The 20354-nt window shown below is 37.5% G+C and overlaps 1 protein-coding gene across 3 annotated transcripts in view; it reads left to right on the forward strand.

The window, feature by feature from the left end:
- The window catches only part of RAB6A (RAB6A, member RAS oncogene family), a 71102-nt gene extending 51064 nt beyond the window's left edge, over window positions 1-20038 (forward strand). For 2 of the 3 annotated variants that reach the window (XM_024761935.1, XM_024761934.1), the window contains exons 6-8: window positions 553-646; window positions 16889-16955; window positions 17965-20038. In XM_024761935.1, coding sequence (XP_024617703.1) covers window positions 553-646; window positions 16889-16955; window positions 17965-18029 — 226 coding nt within the window. In that variant the 3' untranslated portion in view covers window positions 18030-20038. The remainder of the gene's footprint in view (window positions 1-552; window positions 647-16888; window positions 16956-17964) is intronic. The other variant, XM_024761936.1, reaches the window with a different exon arrangement.
- Window positions 20039-20354: the final 316 nt, after the last annotated feature.

Below are 20354 nucleotides of genomic sequence, written 5' to 3' on the forward strand. Positions count from 1 at the left end.
ATCACAAGACATTGAATATAGTTCCCTGTGCTACACAGTAGGTCCTTGGTGTTTTTCTATTTTACACACAGCAGTGTGTATCTATTAATCCCGAATTCCCAACAAAATAATTTTTAAATGAGTAAAAGTTTTAAATTTTTTTAAAAAGCATTAAAAGAAAATCTTTCGGGGGCTTCCCTGGTGGCGCAGTGGTTGAGAGAAATCCATTCTCTTTATACTAGTTTGCATCTGCTAACAAACTCCCACTTCATCCCTCCCTCCCCCCAGCAACCACAGGTTTGTTCTCTATGTCTGTGAGTCTGTTTCTGTTTCATAAAAGTTCATTTGTGTCATATTTTAATTCCACATATAAGTGATGTTGTATGGTGTTTGTCTTTCTCTTTCTGACCTAAGTGCACAAATTTCAAGTGTATTGCAGCTTGATAAGTTTTCAAACTAGTCTTGCCTGTATAACCAGCACCATATCAAGAAAAGTTTTTTTCAGAACCTTGTTTATAATCTTTATATCATTATCTTTCAAAAAGATGAGTTTATCTTTTTTATTTTCTACAGGCAAGTGTCAATTGAGGAAGGAGAGAGGAAAGCCAAAGAGCTGAATGTTATGTTTATTGAAACTAGTGCAAAAGCAGGATATAATGTAAAGCAGGTAAGTGTCTTTTCAGTATATGTGAGTTGAGGTTATCAAATTGAAAAAGCATATTATAAAATAATTGTGTGAGTTTTCTGTTCTCTAGTGTAAGATTTTCTTCCACTTGGCAATAGCAGGCCTCATGAATTAGTGACATATCACAATGAACAGTGAAAAATCTAAATGTGGCATAGTTTGGGAAAAAGAAAAGACTTGCCAAACTTTTCAGATTGTTCATAGGACACGTATTTCATTTTGATTATAAGATTATGATTATAAGATGATTGCTAGGTTGTAAACTCACCATACACTCACTACATCCCAACTGCATTGTTTCAAGGTAAATTTTCCTTATTTTAGTGTTTGATAGTAAGATTATGATAAAGCAGGTATTTGCTTTCAGGCATGGTATTTTGCTTGTTGTTGTAAAAATAACATTCTTGTTACTTTGTCTTTAATAAACTGCTGGTGTTTTAACAGAGTTTATAACAGGAGTGTTTTGGGGATAGGAAAATATGGGGAGATCTCACATTGTCAAACTGTTTTCTAAAAGATGGGGTAGGGCTTCCCTGGTGGCGCAGTGGTTGAGAGTCTGCCTGCCGATGCAGGGGACACGGGTTCGTGCCCTGGTTCAGGAAGATCGCGCATGCCGCGGAGCGGCTGGGCCCGTGAGCCATGGCCACTGGGCCTGCGCGTCCGGAGCCTGTTGCTCCGCAATGAGAGAAGCCACAACACTGAGAGGCCCGCGTACTGCAAAAAAATAAGAAATAAAAGATGGGGTAACCAAAAATTTGCCTGCTTAATTCTTCAGGGCTACGTGTCATATAGAGTAGTGGTCCCAGATTTATAGGATTTACCTCCCAATAAATTATTTTTTTAATTCTACATTACCAGTAGAGGGGTAAAGTAAAATCCTTGAAACTGAATAAGTAGAGCTTTATGAAAAATTCTCTATATTGTTTTCATTTTTGGTCGTCCCATCTCTCTTTGCCTTGAAACATATGTAAGTAATACTGAATTGTCACTAATTCCCTCCTTCTAGTATACTGTTTATTGTTATGGCTTCTAATTTAATTCTGTTGTGATCAGAGAATATACTCTGTAACATTTCAGTCATTTGTAATTTATTCAGACTTGTTTTATGGCCTAACATGTGGCCTGTCTTGGTGAATGTTCCATGTGCACTGGAAAAGAATGTCTTTCTGCAGTTGTCAGATACAGCATTCTATAAATAATATAAATGAGGTCAAATCTTAGATAATACAGTTGATAGCCTTGTTCAAGTCTTAGATAGCCTTAGTAATTTTGGAGGGTAGTTCAGTTAGTTACTGAGAAGGGGGTATTAAAATCTACAACAACAATATTTGTATCATGTGTTTTGTATATAGTTCAGTCAGCTTTCTTCTTTTTTTCCTTTGCCATGTGGGATTTTAGTTCCCGGACCAGGGATTGAACCCAGGCCCTTGGCAGTGAGAGCACGGAGTCCTAACCACTGGACACCAGGGAATTCCCTAGTTCTGTCAGCTTTTACTTCATGTGTTTTGAAGTTCTGTTTTTGGGTGCATACATATTAGCATTGTTAACTGTCCTAATGTGGTGACTTTTTTAATGTTAAGAAATACTGCTCTTTATCTCTAATAATATTCCTTTTCTTTATCTGATCTTAATATGGCCGCACCAGCTCTCTAATTGCTTATTGTTCATTTGGTATATCTTTTTCTTTGTAAAGTGGGTCTCTTGTAGATGGCACATGGTTAGAACTTCCTTTTTTTTCCTCCATTCTGAAGATCTCTGCCTTTTAAGTGGAGTGTTTGGTTTATTTAGATTTAATGTAGTAGGACTTATGTCTACCATTTGTTCTTTGTTTTCTGCTTGTCCCTCTTTCATTTTTGTTTTAATCAGATATTTTTATATTGTGTTTTAATTCTTCTTTTGATCTTTAGCTAAATTTTTTCATAACCTTTTTAGTGGATGCTTAGGGGTTAAACTAGAGTTAATATTATACCATTTCATGTGAAATTATGCACACTGTCCTTCGTGTTATTGTCACATTTTATGTTTACATATATTATAAACCTCCATAATAAACATTTTAATTTTTCCTTTAAACAGTAATTAAGAGAAGAAAAAAGATAATCTTTTCTCTTTATCCATATATTTATCATTTCCAGTGCTCTTCATTCCTAATTATAGATCTGAGTTTCACCCCGTATTTTTCTTTAGCCAAAATAACTTTCTTTACTGTTTCTTATAGGGGTATCCTGGTGATAAATTCTCTCTGCTTTCACATACTCCAAAAGGCCATTTGAAGAATAATTTTGAAGAACATTTTGCTAGTTTTTGAATTTGGGGTTGACAGATTTTTTTCTTCCAGTACTTTAAAGACGCCTTTCGATTGTCTTCTGGCTTCTGTTGATTTTAATGAGAAGGGAACTCTAATTTATATCATTCTCTGTTTGTAATGTGTTGTGGTTTTTTGGGGTTTTGTGTGTTTTTTAAATAAATTTATTTATTTATTTATTTATTTTTGGCTGTGTTGGGTCTTTGTTGCACATGGGCTTTCTCTAGTTGTGGCAGGCAGGGGCTACTCTTCGTTGTGGTGCGCGGACGTCTCATCACGGTGGCTTCTCTTGTTGCAGAGCACAGGCTTTAGGCTCACAGGCTTCAGTAGCTGTGGCATGCAGGCTCAGTAGTTGTGGGTCGCGGGCTCTAAAGCGCAAGCTCAGTAGTTGTGGTGCACAGGATTAGTTGCTCCGCGGCATGTGCGATCTTCCTGGACCAGGGCTCAAACCCCTGTCCCCTGCATTGACAGGCAGATTCTTAACTACTGCGCCACCAGGGAAGTCCCTGTAATGTGTTTTTTTGTTGTTTTTTTTTGTGTGTGTGTGTGGTGCGCGGGCCTCTCACTGCTGTGGCCTCTCCCGCTGCGGAGCACAGGCTCCGGACGCGCAGGCCCAGCGGCCATGGCTCACGAGCCCAGCCGCTCCACGGCATGTGGGATCTTCCCGGACCGGGACACAAACCCGTGTCCCCTGCATCGGCAGGCGGACTCCCAACCACTGCGCCACCAGGGAAGCCCTAATGTGTTGTTTTAAAGTATTTTTTCTGCCCCATTTTCTTCTTTTCTCTTCTGGAATACCAGTGGCACATCTGTTAGATGGCTTGATATTACCCATGCCCCCTGGTCACTGAGGCTTTTGCTCATTGTTTTTGATACTTTTTCCCTCTTTTTTTTTTTTTTGTCAGATTAGGAATTATTATTGATGTGTCTTCAAGTTCACTCATCCTTTTTCTGCCATATTTAAACTGTTAAGTCCATCCAGTAAATTTATTATTTCAGATATTGTAATTCAGTCCTAGATTTTTTTCATTTATTTCTTAAAACTTCCATTTCTCTGTCGGAATTCCCCATCTGTTCAATCATTATGGTCATTGTTACCTTCAAGTTCTTGAACATATTTATAGTAATTGCTTTGAAATTCTTGTCTGCTAATTCCAACATCTGGGTCAATTCCGAGTGTATTTCTATTGGCTATTTACTTTTTCTCTTGCCTCTAGGTTGGATTTTTCTGCGGTTTTTGTTTTGGTTTGGTTTGGTTTTTTATGTGTATCTAGTAATTCTTGGTTGTATGGTTGGCATTGTGTATGCGTAGAGACTCTGGTTTCTGTTATTTTTCTCTGCTAAATTCTGGGTTGTATTATGGCAGGTTGTTATATTGCTGGCTGATCACCATGGACTTGTGGAGTCTTGAAGTTACGCATTGTTTGCGTGGATCTATAGAAAGCCTGAGATGTTTATCAAGCTTTTCTGTCTTGGTGGGATTGAAACTCTAAACTGTATACCTGGAGCAGGCAGTAGCTGAAATCTCTGCTCATTTCTTTCAGCCTTCTAGCTGTTGCTTTCAGATGGGCTCCTTGGAATCTCTCCTACATATGTACCATTAAAGAGGTAACTGAGGATTTGCAGGAATTTTATGTGTAGATATTAGGGCTCCTACTCTTGGCTCCCTCCTTTTTGTTATTTTCTTCCTTAATACAGCCACTCTGGTAGTCAGTTGACACCTCAAACCTGTAAACCTCTAGTTTTCTGCTTGAGTTCTAACCACCCCATATTGTTCAAACTAGGATTGGCTCTTGGGAAAACCTGTATAAAGGTGACCCTCACCCAGTGAGTGTGGGTTCCCTTCTAGTGTGAATTCCTCCTAGTTTGTACCTGGTTTTTGTTGCTCTTGAGAGCCTTCAAATAGTTGTTGTCCACGGTTAGTAAATGCTATCTGCAAGAGTGTTAGTCCTGTATAAGCTACTCTGCTGTTACCAACACTGGAGTCTGTATTGAAATTATGGGGTAAAAATTAAATATCTGATAAATGAAATAACAGACTATTTAGCATGTACCTACTTAGTTTTATTTAATATAGAAGACCAGTTTGTGCCACAATTCCACACAAAATTCCTGAATTCTGTATGTTATTGCTTATCTAAGGTTAATGTAAGTAGGTTTTTGAATTAAATTATTTGGTCAGTGAGTAACACATATCAACAGAAGTGATTATGAAGAAATAATCTCAAATTCCTTTTGAGTTTTTTTTTTTTTTTTTTGCAGTACGCGGGCCTCTCACTCTTGTGGCCTCTCCCATTGCAGAGCACAGGCTCCAGACGCGCAGCTCAGCGGCCATGGCTCACGGGCCCAGCCGCTCCGCAGCATGTGGGATCTTCCCGGACCGGGGCATGAACCCGTGTCCCCTGCATCAGCAGGCGGACTCTTAACCACTGTGCCACCAGGGAAGCCCCCTTTTGAGTTTTTGTTGTAGGTCAGTCATAATTCAGAAATGGTGCTAGTATTCAAAAAGTTACCAGGTAAAATTTACAGTCCAGTCACACTCTTGGAAAACATTAGAGTCACAGTCTTACGAGCTGTTAAGTAAGCATTGTGTATGTTTGTTCAGCCATGTGTCTGCAAAATGCAGTTACTTTTGATGATTGTGCATTATACTTATTTTATTTGACAAAATCATGCTATTCACCAAGAGGTACACAGAAGTCTTTCTGTATATAAGACATGTATATCAGTACTGAAGGTACCATCTAGCTGTACTTTACATGTACAGAGATGTCTTTTTAATTTTCTGCTAATTGGATTCCTCCTCCCCACTCCCTCATGTACTAGATTATAATATATATAATAAAAGCTTAAAATGGGCTTTCTCTATTGCTCTTTTTCCTTTTTAAACAATTCTAGGAGAGATTTCACTAATGCATCATTTAATGTCTAACCGTGGTTCTATTAATTGGACCTTAATGCCTGAGAACTTTGGCTTAAAATAAAACAAATTTATTCCTACCCAATGTGGCTACTTTTTTGTATTATTTAAAGATGTTCTTTGATTAAAACTTTTTTTCCTTTAGTCTGGTTTAAGCATTTAACCCTAAAATCTTGTTTCTGTCTTAAAGAATATTTTGTAGTTTTTAAATAAAAGCTATCAGGGTTAGAACTAGAATATATAATAATAATCTAACATGATCACTTGTAGTATATAGGATATTTAAATAATGATTTTTATCCTTTCAATATTTCATTAAAAGACAGCCTAAGAAAAATTTACCCTTTATTTTTCTAAATTTGTTTTTAAAAAAGCAATAATATTGCTTTCTTTATGAAAGTTGTCTGGTGTTTAAATTGCTGAAGGGAATGGTAATGATAAGGTGATTATTTAAGGCTCCAACTCATTTTTCATCTGAGAATTAGTACATTCTTTTAATGAAGTATTTAGTGTGTGAGTATCACCCTTCTTATTATATTCTCTAATTTTACAGTACTGGAAAATTGAATAGGAACTGAAATGCTCCTTGATCTTTAACTTCTAAAAGCATCCGTGCTTATCAGAAGAAAAAGATTCGTTTGAAAGAGAAGGGAGGACTTTGTGAGCAATTAATGATAGCTGATGGGCATCAGCACTAACAAGTCAGTGAAAACTTGTGTACCATTCACAATGGAGTCGTGTGTGTATGTGCACGCGCGTGAATGAAAATTATTTTATACCTGCTGAGAAAACATATTTATTTTAAGCATTGGTAGGGATGGTGTCTTTCCTACACCACTGAATCCCATGTCAACCACAGTTCTTGGCTCATAGCAGGTCTTAATCTTACACCTTATCACATACCTTATTCCACCCGTATCAAGTGCCTACAATATGTAAGACCACTGTAGTTTCTTTGGAGAGCATAAAGTTATGTAAAATATGGTTCTTGACCTCAAAAAAACTTATAGTTGAAGAGAAGAATTACATTCTCATGAAAATTATGCAGTGAAAGGTAGATAGTACATGATAAATGCATAGCAAATGCTACAAGATAGTAAGATACATAGTAATTATTGAGATGTAAAATGAATGCTGGCACAGGAGGTATATTTGTTGCAGAAATGAATAAGATCATATACAATTAGGATGATCAAGGAAGGCTTTGTTTAAAAATGCCGCAAAAGGGACTTCCCTGGTGGCGCAGTGGATAAGACTCCCTGCTCCCAGTGCAGGAGGCCTGGGTTCGATCCCTGGTCAGGGAACTAGATCCCACATGTGTGCCACAACTAAGAGTTCACATGCCTCAACTAAGGAGCTTGCATGCCACAAATAAGGAGCTGACCAGCCACAACTAAGGAGCCTGCCTGCCACAACTAAGAGCCCATGCAACCAAATAAATAAATATTTAAAAATAATAATAATAAAGATTATTTATTTTTTTAAAAAGCCACAACAAAAGAGCTAAACCCTTGAGGTGTATATTTGATTTGTATAGATAAGATGATACTCCAAGGAAGAAGAGAAATTAACATATAATACAAATGACCTACTATGCATTGTATAAATATTATGTCATAAATATTAACTTTAAGACATTTCTTTGTTGTCTTCCTACCAGGCACTTTACATACAATATGTAATGTTTATCTATACCCCTAATTTATCCTTTTGTGCTTTATATACCTAACACAGTAGGACTTTAATATCACTAAATGTCAGGAAGCCATATACATGGTGAACATGAACTGGTTGAATGAGAAATTATTATATTGACCACGCTCTTTTTTTATTTTATTTTTTAAAGATTATTTATTTATTTATTTATTTATTTATTTTTGGCTGCGTCGGGTCTTAGTTGCAGCACACAGGATCTTTGTTGAGGCATGCAGGATCTTTTGTTGTGGCGCGCAGGCTTCTGTCTAGTTGTGGCATGCAGATTTTCTCTTTCCAGTTGTGGCATGCAGGCTCCAGGGTGGGTGGGCTCTGTAGTTTAAGGCACGCAGGCTCTAGTTGAGGCACGTGTGCTCAGTATTTGTGGCACACAGGCTTTAGTTGCCCTGCGGTATATGGGATCTTAGTTTCCTGACCTGGGATCGAGCCCACTTCCCTTGCATTGTAAGACAGATTCTTTCCCACTGGACTACCAGGGAAGTCCCTGACCATGCTCTTATTAAGTCAATTCACTCATCAGATATTTGCTGATCACCTCCTACATGCCTAGTTCTGTTACGTTATAGGCAGTGGATATACAATGGTGAGCAAAATATCCTAAGTCCGTACCATTATGAAGTTTACATTCTAGTATGGAAAGTTAGGCCATAAATGAAAATATAATACTTCATGAGGTTATAAGTGCTGTGGAGAAAAGTAAAAGTAAGGTCAGGGAGATAAAGAGTACTGGTGAAAGGGTTAAGATATTGATGTTTTGTAAAAGGTAATCAGGAAAAGACTGATAAGGTGATATTTGAACAGAGATCTAAAGGAATTGAGGAAGTAAGTTGTTTCTGTATCTAGGGAAGAACTTTCCAAGCATCAAGTGCAACAACAAGTTCAAAGGTACTTGGCATGTTTAAGGAATAGTAAGGCTGGTTCAGTTAGAGTGGAGTGAGGGAGGGGGGCAAGTGTTAGGAAATAAGCTTACAGAGGGATAGTTCTAGGGGACAGAGGTCTAAGTCCATGTAGGCTGTAGCAAGGATTTAGGCTCTAGGCTTTTATTCTGAGTAAGATAGGAAGCTGTTGGAAGGTTTTAATCAGAGATTTGACATGTTCTGATTTAGGATTTAAAAGAAATCACTGGCTGCTCTGTGAAAAATAGGCTGTAAAAGGGTAAGGGTGGAAAGCAAAAAGATCCATTAAGAGCTGATTGCAAAAAAAAAAGAAAAAAACAGTAATAAAATAACCTTTCATTTAAGAAATGCTAGGCTACCAAAATTAAAATAGAGATCTAGCAAAAAATCAAAGTTAACAAATACTGAGCACTCATCATATGAGAATTGTGGTGTATAAAACACTCCCTGCCCTTACAGTACAAAGACAACTTTCATAATGGAAAATTTTCTGTATGTTGATGGAACTGATTAACTTAGCTTACTCTTTGAAGAATGGAATATCCTCTTGCTTATAAAGTACTTAGTTAATCTTATAATAAAGATAAGAACCGGTAGCAACAATGATTTTACTTTGAAATCTTCATTTTACCCCTTTAAATTAAATACCTAAAATCATAGCCCAAAATATTCAACTTGAAAGTTTCTATGGAGAGCCAATATTCAGCTTGTCATCATCCCCAGAGCTAATTCCTGTAAGCTGTCACTGCAACTTAAATATTTCTCCCTAGAAATTACAAGTAAAATACCATACACCTGGAGGTTAGAGTGGAATTGATACCATTTTTCCAGGAAAAGAAAATATTCTGGTAAGCATCCTGAGAAGGATGCCCCAGAATGCCTATAGGAAGTGGATATTCAGTTAATCCAAGTGAGAGGATTTTAAAAAAAACATTACCAACTGTACTGGCCCCATAGTTAGTCCTCTGTCATTTCTAATATAGCAGAAGCCTCTTTTAGCATATCATTGGCATTTAAAATATGGATTTTCCTTTAATAATTATTTAAAACAACTTAAACCCCTAGAGTTTTTTCCTTCCTGTCTTACATATATTTATGTAAGGATAGAACTTGGCTTTTGTAAAGCATTTTCTTGGCCCATTTTGGGATGTCCTAAGTTTAGTATAAGTTAGTGAAATTGATTCTTTTATTGGGTTGGCCAAAAGTGCCTTTGGTTGTTAAATAAAAATAAAAGACATTTTTCATTTTCACCAAGAACTTTATTGAACAAAGTATTCACCGTTTTGTTCCACTACCTTCTGCCATTTTTAAGGCAACTTCATAATTCTGTGTTCCTAAAACTTTTTATCTTTTTGAGCAAAGAACTGTTCCCGGTGCCTTTTACAGTCTTCCAAGAATTTTTTTTCCATTAAGAGAATTTTGGAAAGACCAAAATAAATGGAAATCTGAAGGTGCAATGTCTGGTAAATACAGCAGATGAATCAGAACTTCCCAGCCAAGCTGTAAGAGTTTTTGCCTGGTCATTAAAGAAACATGTGGTCTTGCATTATCCTGATGGAAGATTGTGCATTTTCTGTTGACTAATTCTGGACACTTTTCGTCGAGTGCTGCTTTCAGTTGGTCTAATTGGGAGCAGTACTCGTTGGAATTAATCGTTTGGTTTTCCAGAAGGAGCTCATAATAGAGGACCCCCAATCCCACCATGTACACAACGTCACCTTCTTTGGATGAAGACCAGCCTTTGGTGTGGTTGGTGGTGGTTTATTTCACTTGCCCCACGATCTCTTCCCTTCCACATTATTGTACAGTATCCACTTTTCATCGCCCGTCACAATTTGTTTTAAAAATGGAATGTTTTCATTACATTTCAATAGAGAATTGCATGCAGAAATACGGTCAAGAAGGTTTTTTTTGCTTAACTTATGTGTAACCCAAACACATAAGCGATGAACATAACCAAGCTGGTGCAGATGATTTTCAGTGCTTTAATTGGATATTTTCAGTGTGTCATCTCTCTCCTGCATGGTGTAACATTGATTGTTCTCAATGTCTCGATTTGATCGCTATCAACTTCAGCTGGTCTACCCGACCATGGAGCATCGTCCAGGGAGAAATCTCCATCACGAAACTTTGCAAACCGCTTTTGACATGTTTGATCAGTCACAGCACCTTCTCCATACACTGCACAAATCTTTTTTTTCGTTTTTACCTTTCTTGAAATAATAAAGCATAATATGCCAAAAATATTGCTCTTTTCCTTCCATCTTCAATATTATAATGGCTACACAAAAATTCACCAATTTTGATGTCTTTTTTTAAATGCACGCTGATATGACAGCTGTCATATAAAATCTAACAAAATTATTTCGAATGAAGTTAAAGACAACTGAGCACTACCAGAGCCATCTTACGAGAGAAAACGAACGAACCTTTGGCCAACCCAATAATTTAATTGAAATATTTTGAGGGAGCACCAAATTTTTCAAATACATTGATTAAATTTTTATGTCTGTGATTTTTGTATATAATAATAGTGTTTCACAAAGCAAATTCCTCTTCCCAAGATTGTTAGCTGTTTCTTCACACAGCCCTTTCCACAGTGCTTTCCATATAGAAAGAACTTCCATTTATACTAGGCAACATAAGGTAGTAGGAAAAATATGAACTTTAGAATCTCAGCTCTGCTATTCATTTGGTGGATGGCAAATACTCTCTTTAGCCTTAGATTTCTATAAAATGGAGATATTAATACCTTCCTCACAAGTTACTGTAAGGATTATGATGAGAAAATATGTAAAGTTAAGCACTCAGTATTACCTTTTTTCTTGCCTACTTGATTTGATTGATTACTTCACACTCCTTACAGATTATTGTTACAGCATTGGCCTTACAGCACCCTCACAGCACATTAGAATCATCTGGAGATTTGGGGGGTTTTTGTTGTTTTTGGCCACACCGTGGGTCTTGAGGGATCTTAGTTCCCCGACCAGGGATCAAACCTGTGCCCCCTGCAGTGGAAGCGTGGAATCTTAACCACTGGACCACCAGGGAAGTCCTTCATCTGGAGAATTTTAAATGAAATGTACTAAGGACCTAGCCCCACCCGAACTAGTTGAATCTGTCTTTGGGGGTGGGACCCAAGCATCTGGTGTTTTGCTTGTTTTTAAGTTTCCTGGGTAATTCCAATGCACTATAGGTGTTGAGAACTACTGGTCTTGAAGGAAGGACTTCACACATAACCTTTCAAGAAAGCTTTCCTGAAGTATTTAGTTCTAATTCTCAAAGGTAAAAATAAAAGAGTGGGGGGACCTATGGGGTCATGTTAACCTATTTACGCATCCGTGTCGAATATATTTAATTTTGTAGATAATGGAGGCTTGTTGCTTTCTTTGAGTGTATAGTTCTCTGGGGAATTCCCTGGCGGTCCAGTGGTTAGGACTCTGCACTTCCACTGCAGGAGGCACAGGTTAGATTCCTGGTCGGGGAACTAAGATCCCACAAGCTGCGCAGTGTGGCATCAGTAGTTTTTTTTGGCTCACAGGCTCTAGAGCACAGGCTCAGTAGTTGTGGTGCACGGGCTTAGTTGCTCTTCGGCATGTGGGATCTTCCCCACCAGGTATCGAACCCGCCTGAACTGGCAGGCGGATTCTTAACCACTGCGCCAACAGGGAAGTCCCTGTTCTGGTCCCTCTTAATTGTCATTTCCTCCCATTATATTTGCTTGTGTTAATTGAATCTTTGTTTTTAAAAAATCCTTTTTCATATTTGATTGGAGAGATTCAGTGGCATTTGTTTTTCCATCTAGTTGAAGTTTATCAGCGTTTTCCTTCACTGTCATTCTGCATGTAAATTTAAAATTCCTTTTATAATTCCTTTTTCTACAAGAAACTGAGTACATTGATTTCTTTTGTTTCCTGTGTTCTGGGGTCGGGAGGAGTCAATGGGCATAAGTGTTGCTAATTTTTCTTTTACTTGATTTAAAAAAACAGGCTTGGGCTTCCCTGGTGGCGCAGTGGTTGAGAGTCCGCCTGCCGATGCAGGGGACACGGGTTCGTGCCCCGGTCCGGGAGGATCCCACGTGCCGCGGAGCGGCAGGGCTCGTGAGCCATGGCCGCTGGGCCTGCGCGTCCGGAGCCTGTGCTCCACAGCGGGAGAGGCCACAGCAGCAAGAGGCCCGCGTACCGCAAAAAAAAAAAAAAAAAGGCGTTCTCAAATCTGTGATCATCTGCTAAATAGTATTATGGATAGTCATACCTAAAGAATTATCTGAGGGACTTCCCTAGCAGTCCAGTGGTTAAGACTCCATGCTTCCAGTGTAGGGGGCAAGGTTTGATCCCTTGTTGGAGAACTAAGGTCCCATATACTGTGCATCGCGGCCAAAAAATATTAAGAATTATCTGAGAATTCAGATGGAAGTGAACTCAAAGAAGCCAGTGGATAAAGGTACTAATCAACTATTTGTACTGCACTGTGTGCTTTCTGATGTGTTTTCACATGCATTAGCCATTCTTACAACTAACATTTTCAAGAATATCTACTGCATGTCAGGTACTAGGATAACAAAGATGAAATATGAGCCTTGTCCTCCAGTGGTTAAAGTCTAGAGGGAAAGACTGAGAGGTAAATAGGCCATTATAATCAGTGTAATAAAAGCTCTGAAAGAAGAAATGCAGGGGACTTCCCTGGTCGCCCAGTGGTTAAGAATCTGCCTGCCAGTGCAGGCGACATTGGTTCGAGCCCTGATCCAGGAAGATCCCACATGCCACAGAGCAACAAAGCCCGTGTGCCACAACTACTGAGCCCACGTGCCACAACTACTGAAGCCCCCGCACCTGGAGCCCGTGCTCCGCTACAAGAGAAGCCACCGCGATGAGAAGCCCGTGCACCGCAACGAAGAGTAGCCCCTGCTCACTGCAACTAGAGAAAGCCCGCGCACAGCAACGAAGACCCAATGCAGCCATAAATAAATAAATAAACAAACAAATAAATAAATATATTTTAAAAAAAGAAATGCAGGGTGCTCTTGGAATATATAGAAGTGTTTAATTAGATTGGAAGATGATGGAATTGAAGAAATCTGGGAATGGGGTAGGGAGGTTTTTCTCAGAGTTATCAGGGAATGGATCCTGAAGGATCTATCAGCTAGACAGATTGAGCTGGGAGCAGGGGAGGATATTCCTGTGTTATATTATGAGAATAGATAGATGGGTGTAACTCTAACAATACCCTCCCCGAAAGACCTCATTAGTTATGTACTTTTCACTAACTAGAACTTACTTTAATTTTTTAAAAAGCCTCAAAACTTGTAAACCTCATTCCATTTTCACAGAAGGTAAACAGACCTTCCCTATGCCTCCCCCATGAAAAAAAATTTTCAATTTCTAAGCTAGCCCATAATAAAATATTCTTAGAAGCCAGAAAGATTATGTATCTTGAACAATTAGGCAGTTTAATAAATATTTCATGTCCGAGCAAGCTATGAGATCTTGGGGAGGATTTCTGGATTTTCCTAAGTAAGAACATTTCAGTTCTGCTTTAATATTTTCAGATGATCTCTTCCAACCCCCCCACATTTTTCCTTTCAGTTTTACATAGTTTCTTAAAGCAGGATTTTATGCCTATTGGTACTCTGCTGTAGTCCTACAATTCTTGCAGAATTTCAAAACATTCTGTTCCCTTAGCCCACAGGACCATGGGTTATTGTGACTGATACTCAATTCTGATAGGAAGAGAGCTACTGTATATGAAAGAGTTTCTCTGTAGAAGATCAGCCCTAAGCATTTTACATAATGATTTCCCTTAATTTTCACAGTAATCTAGTCAGTTAAGTGTACTATTATCTTAAGCCCATTTTACAGATGAGAAAATTGAAAAACAGAAAGATGACCTGTCACATAAGTGGCCTACCCAGAATGTAAACACTTCACCTTTTAGGTTTCAGCCATCTCATCTTAATATCTTTTGCTTTCAATATGTGATTTGTATGTCTTTGTAGTCATAGTAATACACTGGAATTATTGAAAGAAGTCTTTATGTACACTGATTTTTTTAGTGCCTTCCTTTGCCAGATGAAGTCCATATTCTTTGCAGGTCTTTCTTAGTCTGGCTTTCTATATATATATATATATATAGCTTCATTCTAATCCTTTTAAATACTGTGTGCTCCAGTCGGTCTGGACTACCTAACCATTCTTGAAAATCATTGCGGCCAAAACTGAATATCACCATTATAGAACGAATTTCTGGGATACAAGATTTGGTTTAGTGCCACATTGTCAGCTGCTAGATTATTCCAGTAGTCACTATACTTATTGCTGGCTTGCAGTACTAAATAGATGGTTGTTTTCAGTTGATGTTGGAGGGGGAACACATTTTTTTTCAGACTTTCTTACTGTCTATAAAATGTGTTTTTCCTTCATACTCTATATTCTTTATCTCTGGATGAAAAGTTAGACTTTTCCTGATGCATAAAATTTTGAGCTGACAAAGTTGACATTCTGCTTTTAATTCATTATCTAATACTATTATATAAAAACTTCAAAAACATTAGAATTATTGTCCAACTTTGCATGCATTAATTAATTATAAACACTTGCTAGTTTTGAAAGGGCATAATATTCTTCCTAAAGTTATCTAATGCACTATATTAACCTATTTCTGTGTTCATTTTGCCTTTGTAAATTTTAAGTTATTTTTGTTCATAAAATTAACAGCTTTCACAGACATTAATTATTGCACCATTTATTCTTTTTCTTTTTTTGGCGGTACGCGGGCCTCTCTCTGTTGTGGCCTCTCCCGGTGCGGAGCACAGGCTCCGGACATGCAGGCTCAGCGGCCATGGCTCACAGGCCCAGCCGCTCCGCGGCATGTGGGATCTTCCCGGACTGGGGCACGAACCCATGCCCCCTGCATCGGCAGGCGGACTCTCAACCACTGCGCCTCCAGGGAAGCCCTAGAGTGCTGATCTGTATTTGAAACTGAGTATTCATATATTAATCCAAATGGACCCACCTTTATACAATTAATGTTACATTGATTTGATTGATGGTAATTTACACAACCACATGATCTTTGATTGTGCACAGTTTCTGATGTTCAAGTAAGCATTCTGCAATTTTAAGTCTAAAGCTGATTTTGGTTGAATATTGAGGCTAATGCCTAACTTTGGCACATCTCTAAATGCTACTAAACGTTACAGAACCAAGACAATTATACTTTTATTCAGGTCTTCCTTAATCCTACCACATCATACTTACTGCCTACAGATAAAGATTTGCTCCTTTTCTATACTTCTTTCCCTAGACAGATTACTTATAGTTCCATTCTTTCATCTTTGGCCTTCTTTCTGTTTCTTCTCATTTTAATTAAGCAACATTTATGGAGTGCTTAAACTCTGAGTGCTTTGTATGGTATGTTTTTCAACCATGTGAAATCTTTAAAACTGCCTTTAAATCCCAACTCAAATGTCATTGCCTGAGGATTTTTCTCGGCCTCTTGAGTAGGGCCTTCTTACATCTGTATTGCCATATCATTTTCTACTTCCTTAGTTCATAGCACTCATTGCATTGTAACACAAGGAATGGTTTGAGTCTATCTCCTTTGCCAAACTGTGAGCTCCTTGAATCTAAAAAGCACATCTTGTTCATTTTTGTGTCCCTAGAGAACTTTAGACAGTGCCTCAAGTAAGCAGGTACTTAGTATAAGGTAGTTGACATCATATATGCATTTTAATTTATAGGAATTTTACACTGCATGCCTAACAAAAAGAAATGATTGAAATAATCTGCAGTTTTACCTGCCATTCTTCTCAGTAAGTGGATAGCTAGGATTGGACATGAAGTAGAGAGTATGAATCTGTTGTTCCTTCAGTCAGTTTCTGTTCCCACATGCCTCTCAAAGTGAACATCTCACCAGGATTGAGTGTGGTATGGTGGTTTCTAACATAGTGATTTCCTAAGGATTTATCAAGGGCAATTTTGACTAGATTGACTTTCTCCATATGTACACTAACTTTAGAACCTAACTCATTATAAAAGATAGGAATGCCACTATACAGTTTAACTAAATGAACATTCTGTCCTTACTCTGAGTTCCTGTAGTAGTTTGTTTTTATGACTCAAATGATATTTTTGCTCCTTAGTTCTTAGCTATTTGTTCATGTCTAATCTCACCCGTTGGAAAGCAAGGATCCTCTTTGTATTTGACATGCTGGTTTTCACATGATATTCATTTTTAGAATAAATAGACATTTTAATGTGCTTTCATTGTGCTAAGGTCTAAGGAATAACCCAGAAGCCATATCCTTTAACTCAGCCATCCAGTGGTCATCCCTTTACTTGATACCTTTTGCTAAATTTTCCCTCCCAATTATCACGTCTCTTTTTCCACAGCTCTTCCGACGTGTTGCAGCAGCTCTACCTGGAATGGAAAGCACACAGGACAGAAGCAGAGAAGACAGTATCCTTTTTGTTTCATCAGGAAATTTTATTGTTATTACAAGTCTTTAGAGCCCCACTTGGTTGGCTTAGGAATATTATGCCATTGCCTTTTACAGCCAAGAATTGATGGTTTAGGAGCAAAAGGTTTTTCTATAACGAATGAGATCTAGTTATCCAGTTGCATTCTTTGCAGGCTGCTGCTCACTACGATTAATCAGTGAGAAGGTTTGTGTTTGTTTGCTTGCTTGATTTTTAATGAGCAGGAAACTCTTAACATCCCACCCTCCTGCTTCTTAATTTTGACATCCCTTGGCTCTGGGCTTTTTCCCCACAATATATATCATATTTCCTTCCCCTGCTTTTTCTATCATTTGAACTGTCTACTTGGCATAGGCAGGAGATAACTAAGTTTGGAGCTTTATCGTGGCCTCTTCTTTCAGAAATGGGACAGAATGAAGCACATGTAATATTAGTTATTTAAAAGAATTTTGATATTTTCCTTGTTTGTCTCATATTTACCTTCTAGTGTTTTTCCATATGCAGACAGTTTTATTAAGCCATAGAATTCATAGCACTTTGTATTCAGCTCTTCCCACTTCTGAATGTTTTATGTTTTCTAAGCCTTTATTTTAGCAGCATAATGTGTTCTATAGAGTTGAAGCCCCATTATTTATTAAATTCTCTCCCTGTTGTGGAACTCTCTTATAGGCTATTTTCAGATTTTTATTATAGATAATTTTTTAAGGAACATCATCTTTATATGATTTTTTACTCCTGTAGAATAATTTCCTTAGGATAGATTTCCATGAGTAGGAATTAACCTTATTCTGAACCTTGCTGCATATAGGAGATATAAGCAAGTTTATTCCATATGAGCACCTTATATGGTGAGCGAGCTATATAGAAAATAGTGGCTGAGTAGTCTCTGAAGCCAAATAGGAATGGAAGGGGATCTTAGCAGAATTGTCGATGTTCAGCAGAATTGGAATTGTACTTTCCCATTTATAGTTCCTTAGCTTTTGTTTCAGTGATTGACATAAAACTGGAAAAGCCTCAGGAGCAACCAGTCAGCGAAGGAGGCTGTTCCTGCTAATCCCCCATGGCATCTTCAACTTTCCTCCAGAAGCTCACTGCTTTGGCCCCCTTACTCTTTCATTGACTGCAGTGTGAATATTGGCTTGAACCTTTTCCCTTCAGTAATAACGTATTGCAATTCAGCATTGCTGCCTGTCTCTTGGAGATGATCTATTAGCTTCACAAGCACAAAAAAGTCAGTGTCTTCATTATTTATATTTTACAAAAAGCCAAACAATTGCAGCATATTCCAGTGGTAACTTTAAAAATTAGATACATTTTCTTAACATTTTTGTTTCCTTTTTAATGTTATGAGAATGTACTTCAAAACAATGGAAATCTCAACAGTATGTGGCTTGGTTAAGGAGCAGTTGTTCACAGCACCACTTGCCTACCTACTTGATCTCTCCCTGCTTTACTTGCTTGTTCTTTACCCCATTTCCTATTCCAGTCCTTCCTCCATCAAAACAAACAAGAGGGGGCAAAGCAGTAGTCAGACCAAGCCCATTGGAATTATCCTTCAGTTTTAGCAATACCACTTGCTCTCAAGATATCCAAAATTATTCTTAACCACTGACATAAATTAGTTAGACCTTAATTGAGGTCAAAACTCAACTATCATGGTAGGCAGTGCTGGAATAAGGAAAGGGTTCTGGTGTGTCTTCAGAATGAGTCCTAATGAACATACTGAGTACTTACAAGTAAATGAACATAAAATATATTTCTGACCAAAACAAATGATTCTTTCACATGTTAGACTCCGGGAGAGAAGTAAAAGTGCTTCAGAACAGGTTTTAAATATTTAATTCTTCTAAGAGCTATTTCTTCCAGGATTTTAAATTTGTCAAAATCGAGTTCTTCTGTTTGTTTAAAAAACAAAACTAAACTTTTTTAGGCAATAGATTTCTCTTGAGTTTTCTTTTTCTGTCTTCCTTTTCTTTCTTTCCTTCTTTCTTCCTTCCTTTCTTTCTTCCTTTTTTTTGAAATGCTGTGCAGGCAAGGCACTGTAGTAATCAAATTCCTTTAAGAAGAACCAGTGGAAGAATTTTAATTTGGCACTTTGATCGAAACTAACTAGTAGAAACAATGATATCTAAAGCTTACCAACTAAAGAATCCTCAAGAGAATAGCAAATACTTTGCCCAGGACAATTGAGGTCAAATTGAAAGTGGAAACAGTTTTCTTATAAGCCCTAGAGGCAGATCTGAAAAAGCATACATAGAAGAGGGAAAGGAGAGAATGAAAATAAAACTTAATATTATGCAGATTTATGCCTTATTTTTCAGCATTTTTTATGTTCTCTCAATCCAGTTTTGCTTTTTATTAGATCTGTATAGTTTGCTTAATTCACTAGTGATTTAATTTTATATTTAAGCTACAATTAATCTTTTTTCTTTGGTGATATTTATTTCCTTGCCTTTTTTAAAACTACTTTCAATTTTTAGATATTTTATTTAGAGCTTCATAACAATGGCAATATGTATTTCCCTTAAAACACTGCAAACAGATATACTAGGAGTGCACCATTTTAATCTTTACTAGTTATTGTGAGATTGCTGTGTAAGTTAATAAATACATTTGTAAATACATTGTTTGCAAGAAGAAAATTTCTGAGTTACAGCTCAGGAAAAGCCTGCTGAATTTATGTTGTAAGCATTACTTAACACAGTATAAGGATGAAAAGACAACAAAAATATCTTCATACTTCCTCATCCCCTCATTGCAACAAAACCCTTAACTGGGAGAACCTTATTCCTTCCCCTCTTCCTCCTCCACTTCCCACTTATTGTCCAACCTTATAATATTCAGAGAGCACTTGGATTATGGGTCTGAATAGAGAAATACTTTCAGATAATCATTAGCCCACATACCCCAGTAACTTGTACTCAAAAGACGGGATGGAGTTGTAAAGTGCTTTTATAATACAATATTATTGTTAAAGGCAAGGGTTGACTCTTTTGTTTTATTTTGACATGGCATGTCCTGAAATAAATATCAATTCAATATGGCGATGGGTCATATTCTTTATTTGGAAGAAGTTGTGATTTCTGACATGGGGGTGATTGTGTTCCTACACTGTAGCATTTGATTCTTTTTAATGTATATTTAAGGCAGTAACCAGTTAATGCTGCTTTTAATATTGGTCTTTTTATTTAGCTGGGGTTCTTCAACCAAAGCAGTGAAGTGTGTTCATAGTGCACTTCTTTTTTTAATAAACACAGTTTTGCTGCCCAAAAAATGTATAAATAAACACAAAAGAAAATATTTATTGACTTGGTTTCCCGTTCCTGCCAAAGTGATGAATTACCATATGCTACTTCCTCCCTAGGACTATTAAGGGAAT

The sequence above is a fragment of the Neophocaena asiaeorientalis genome, unplaced genomic scaffold (genome assembly GCF_003031525.2).
Source record: "Neophocaena asiaeorientalis asiaeorientalis breed wild unplaced genomic scaffold, Neophocaena_asiaeorientalis_V1.1 scaffold263, whole genome shotgun sequence".
NCBI classification, from domain to species: Eukaryota; Metazoa; Chordata; class Mammalia; order Artiodactyla; family Phocoenidae; genus Neophocaena; species Neophocaena asiaeorientalis.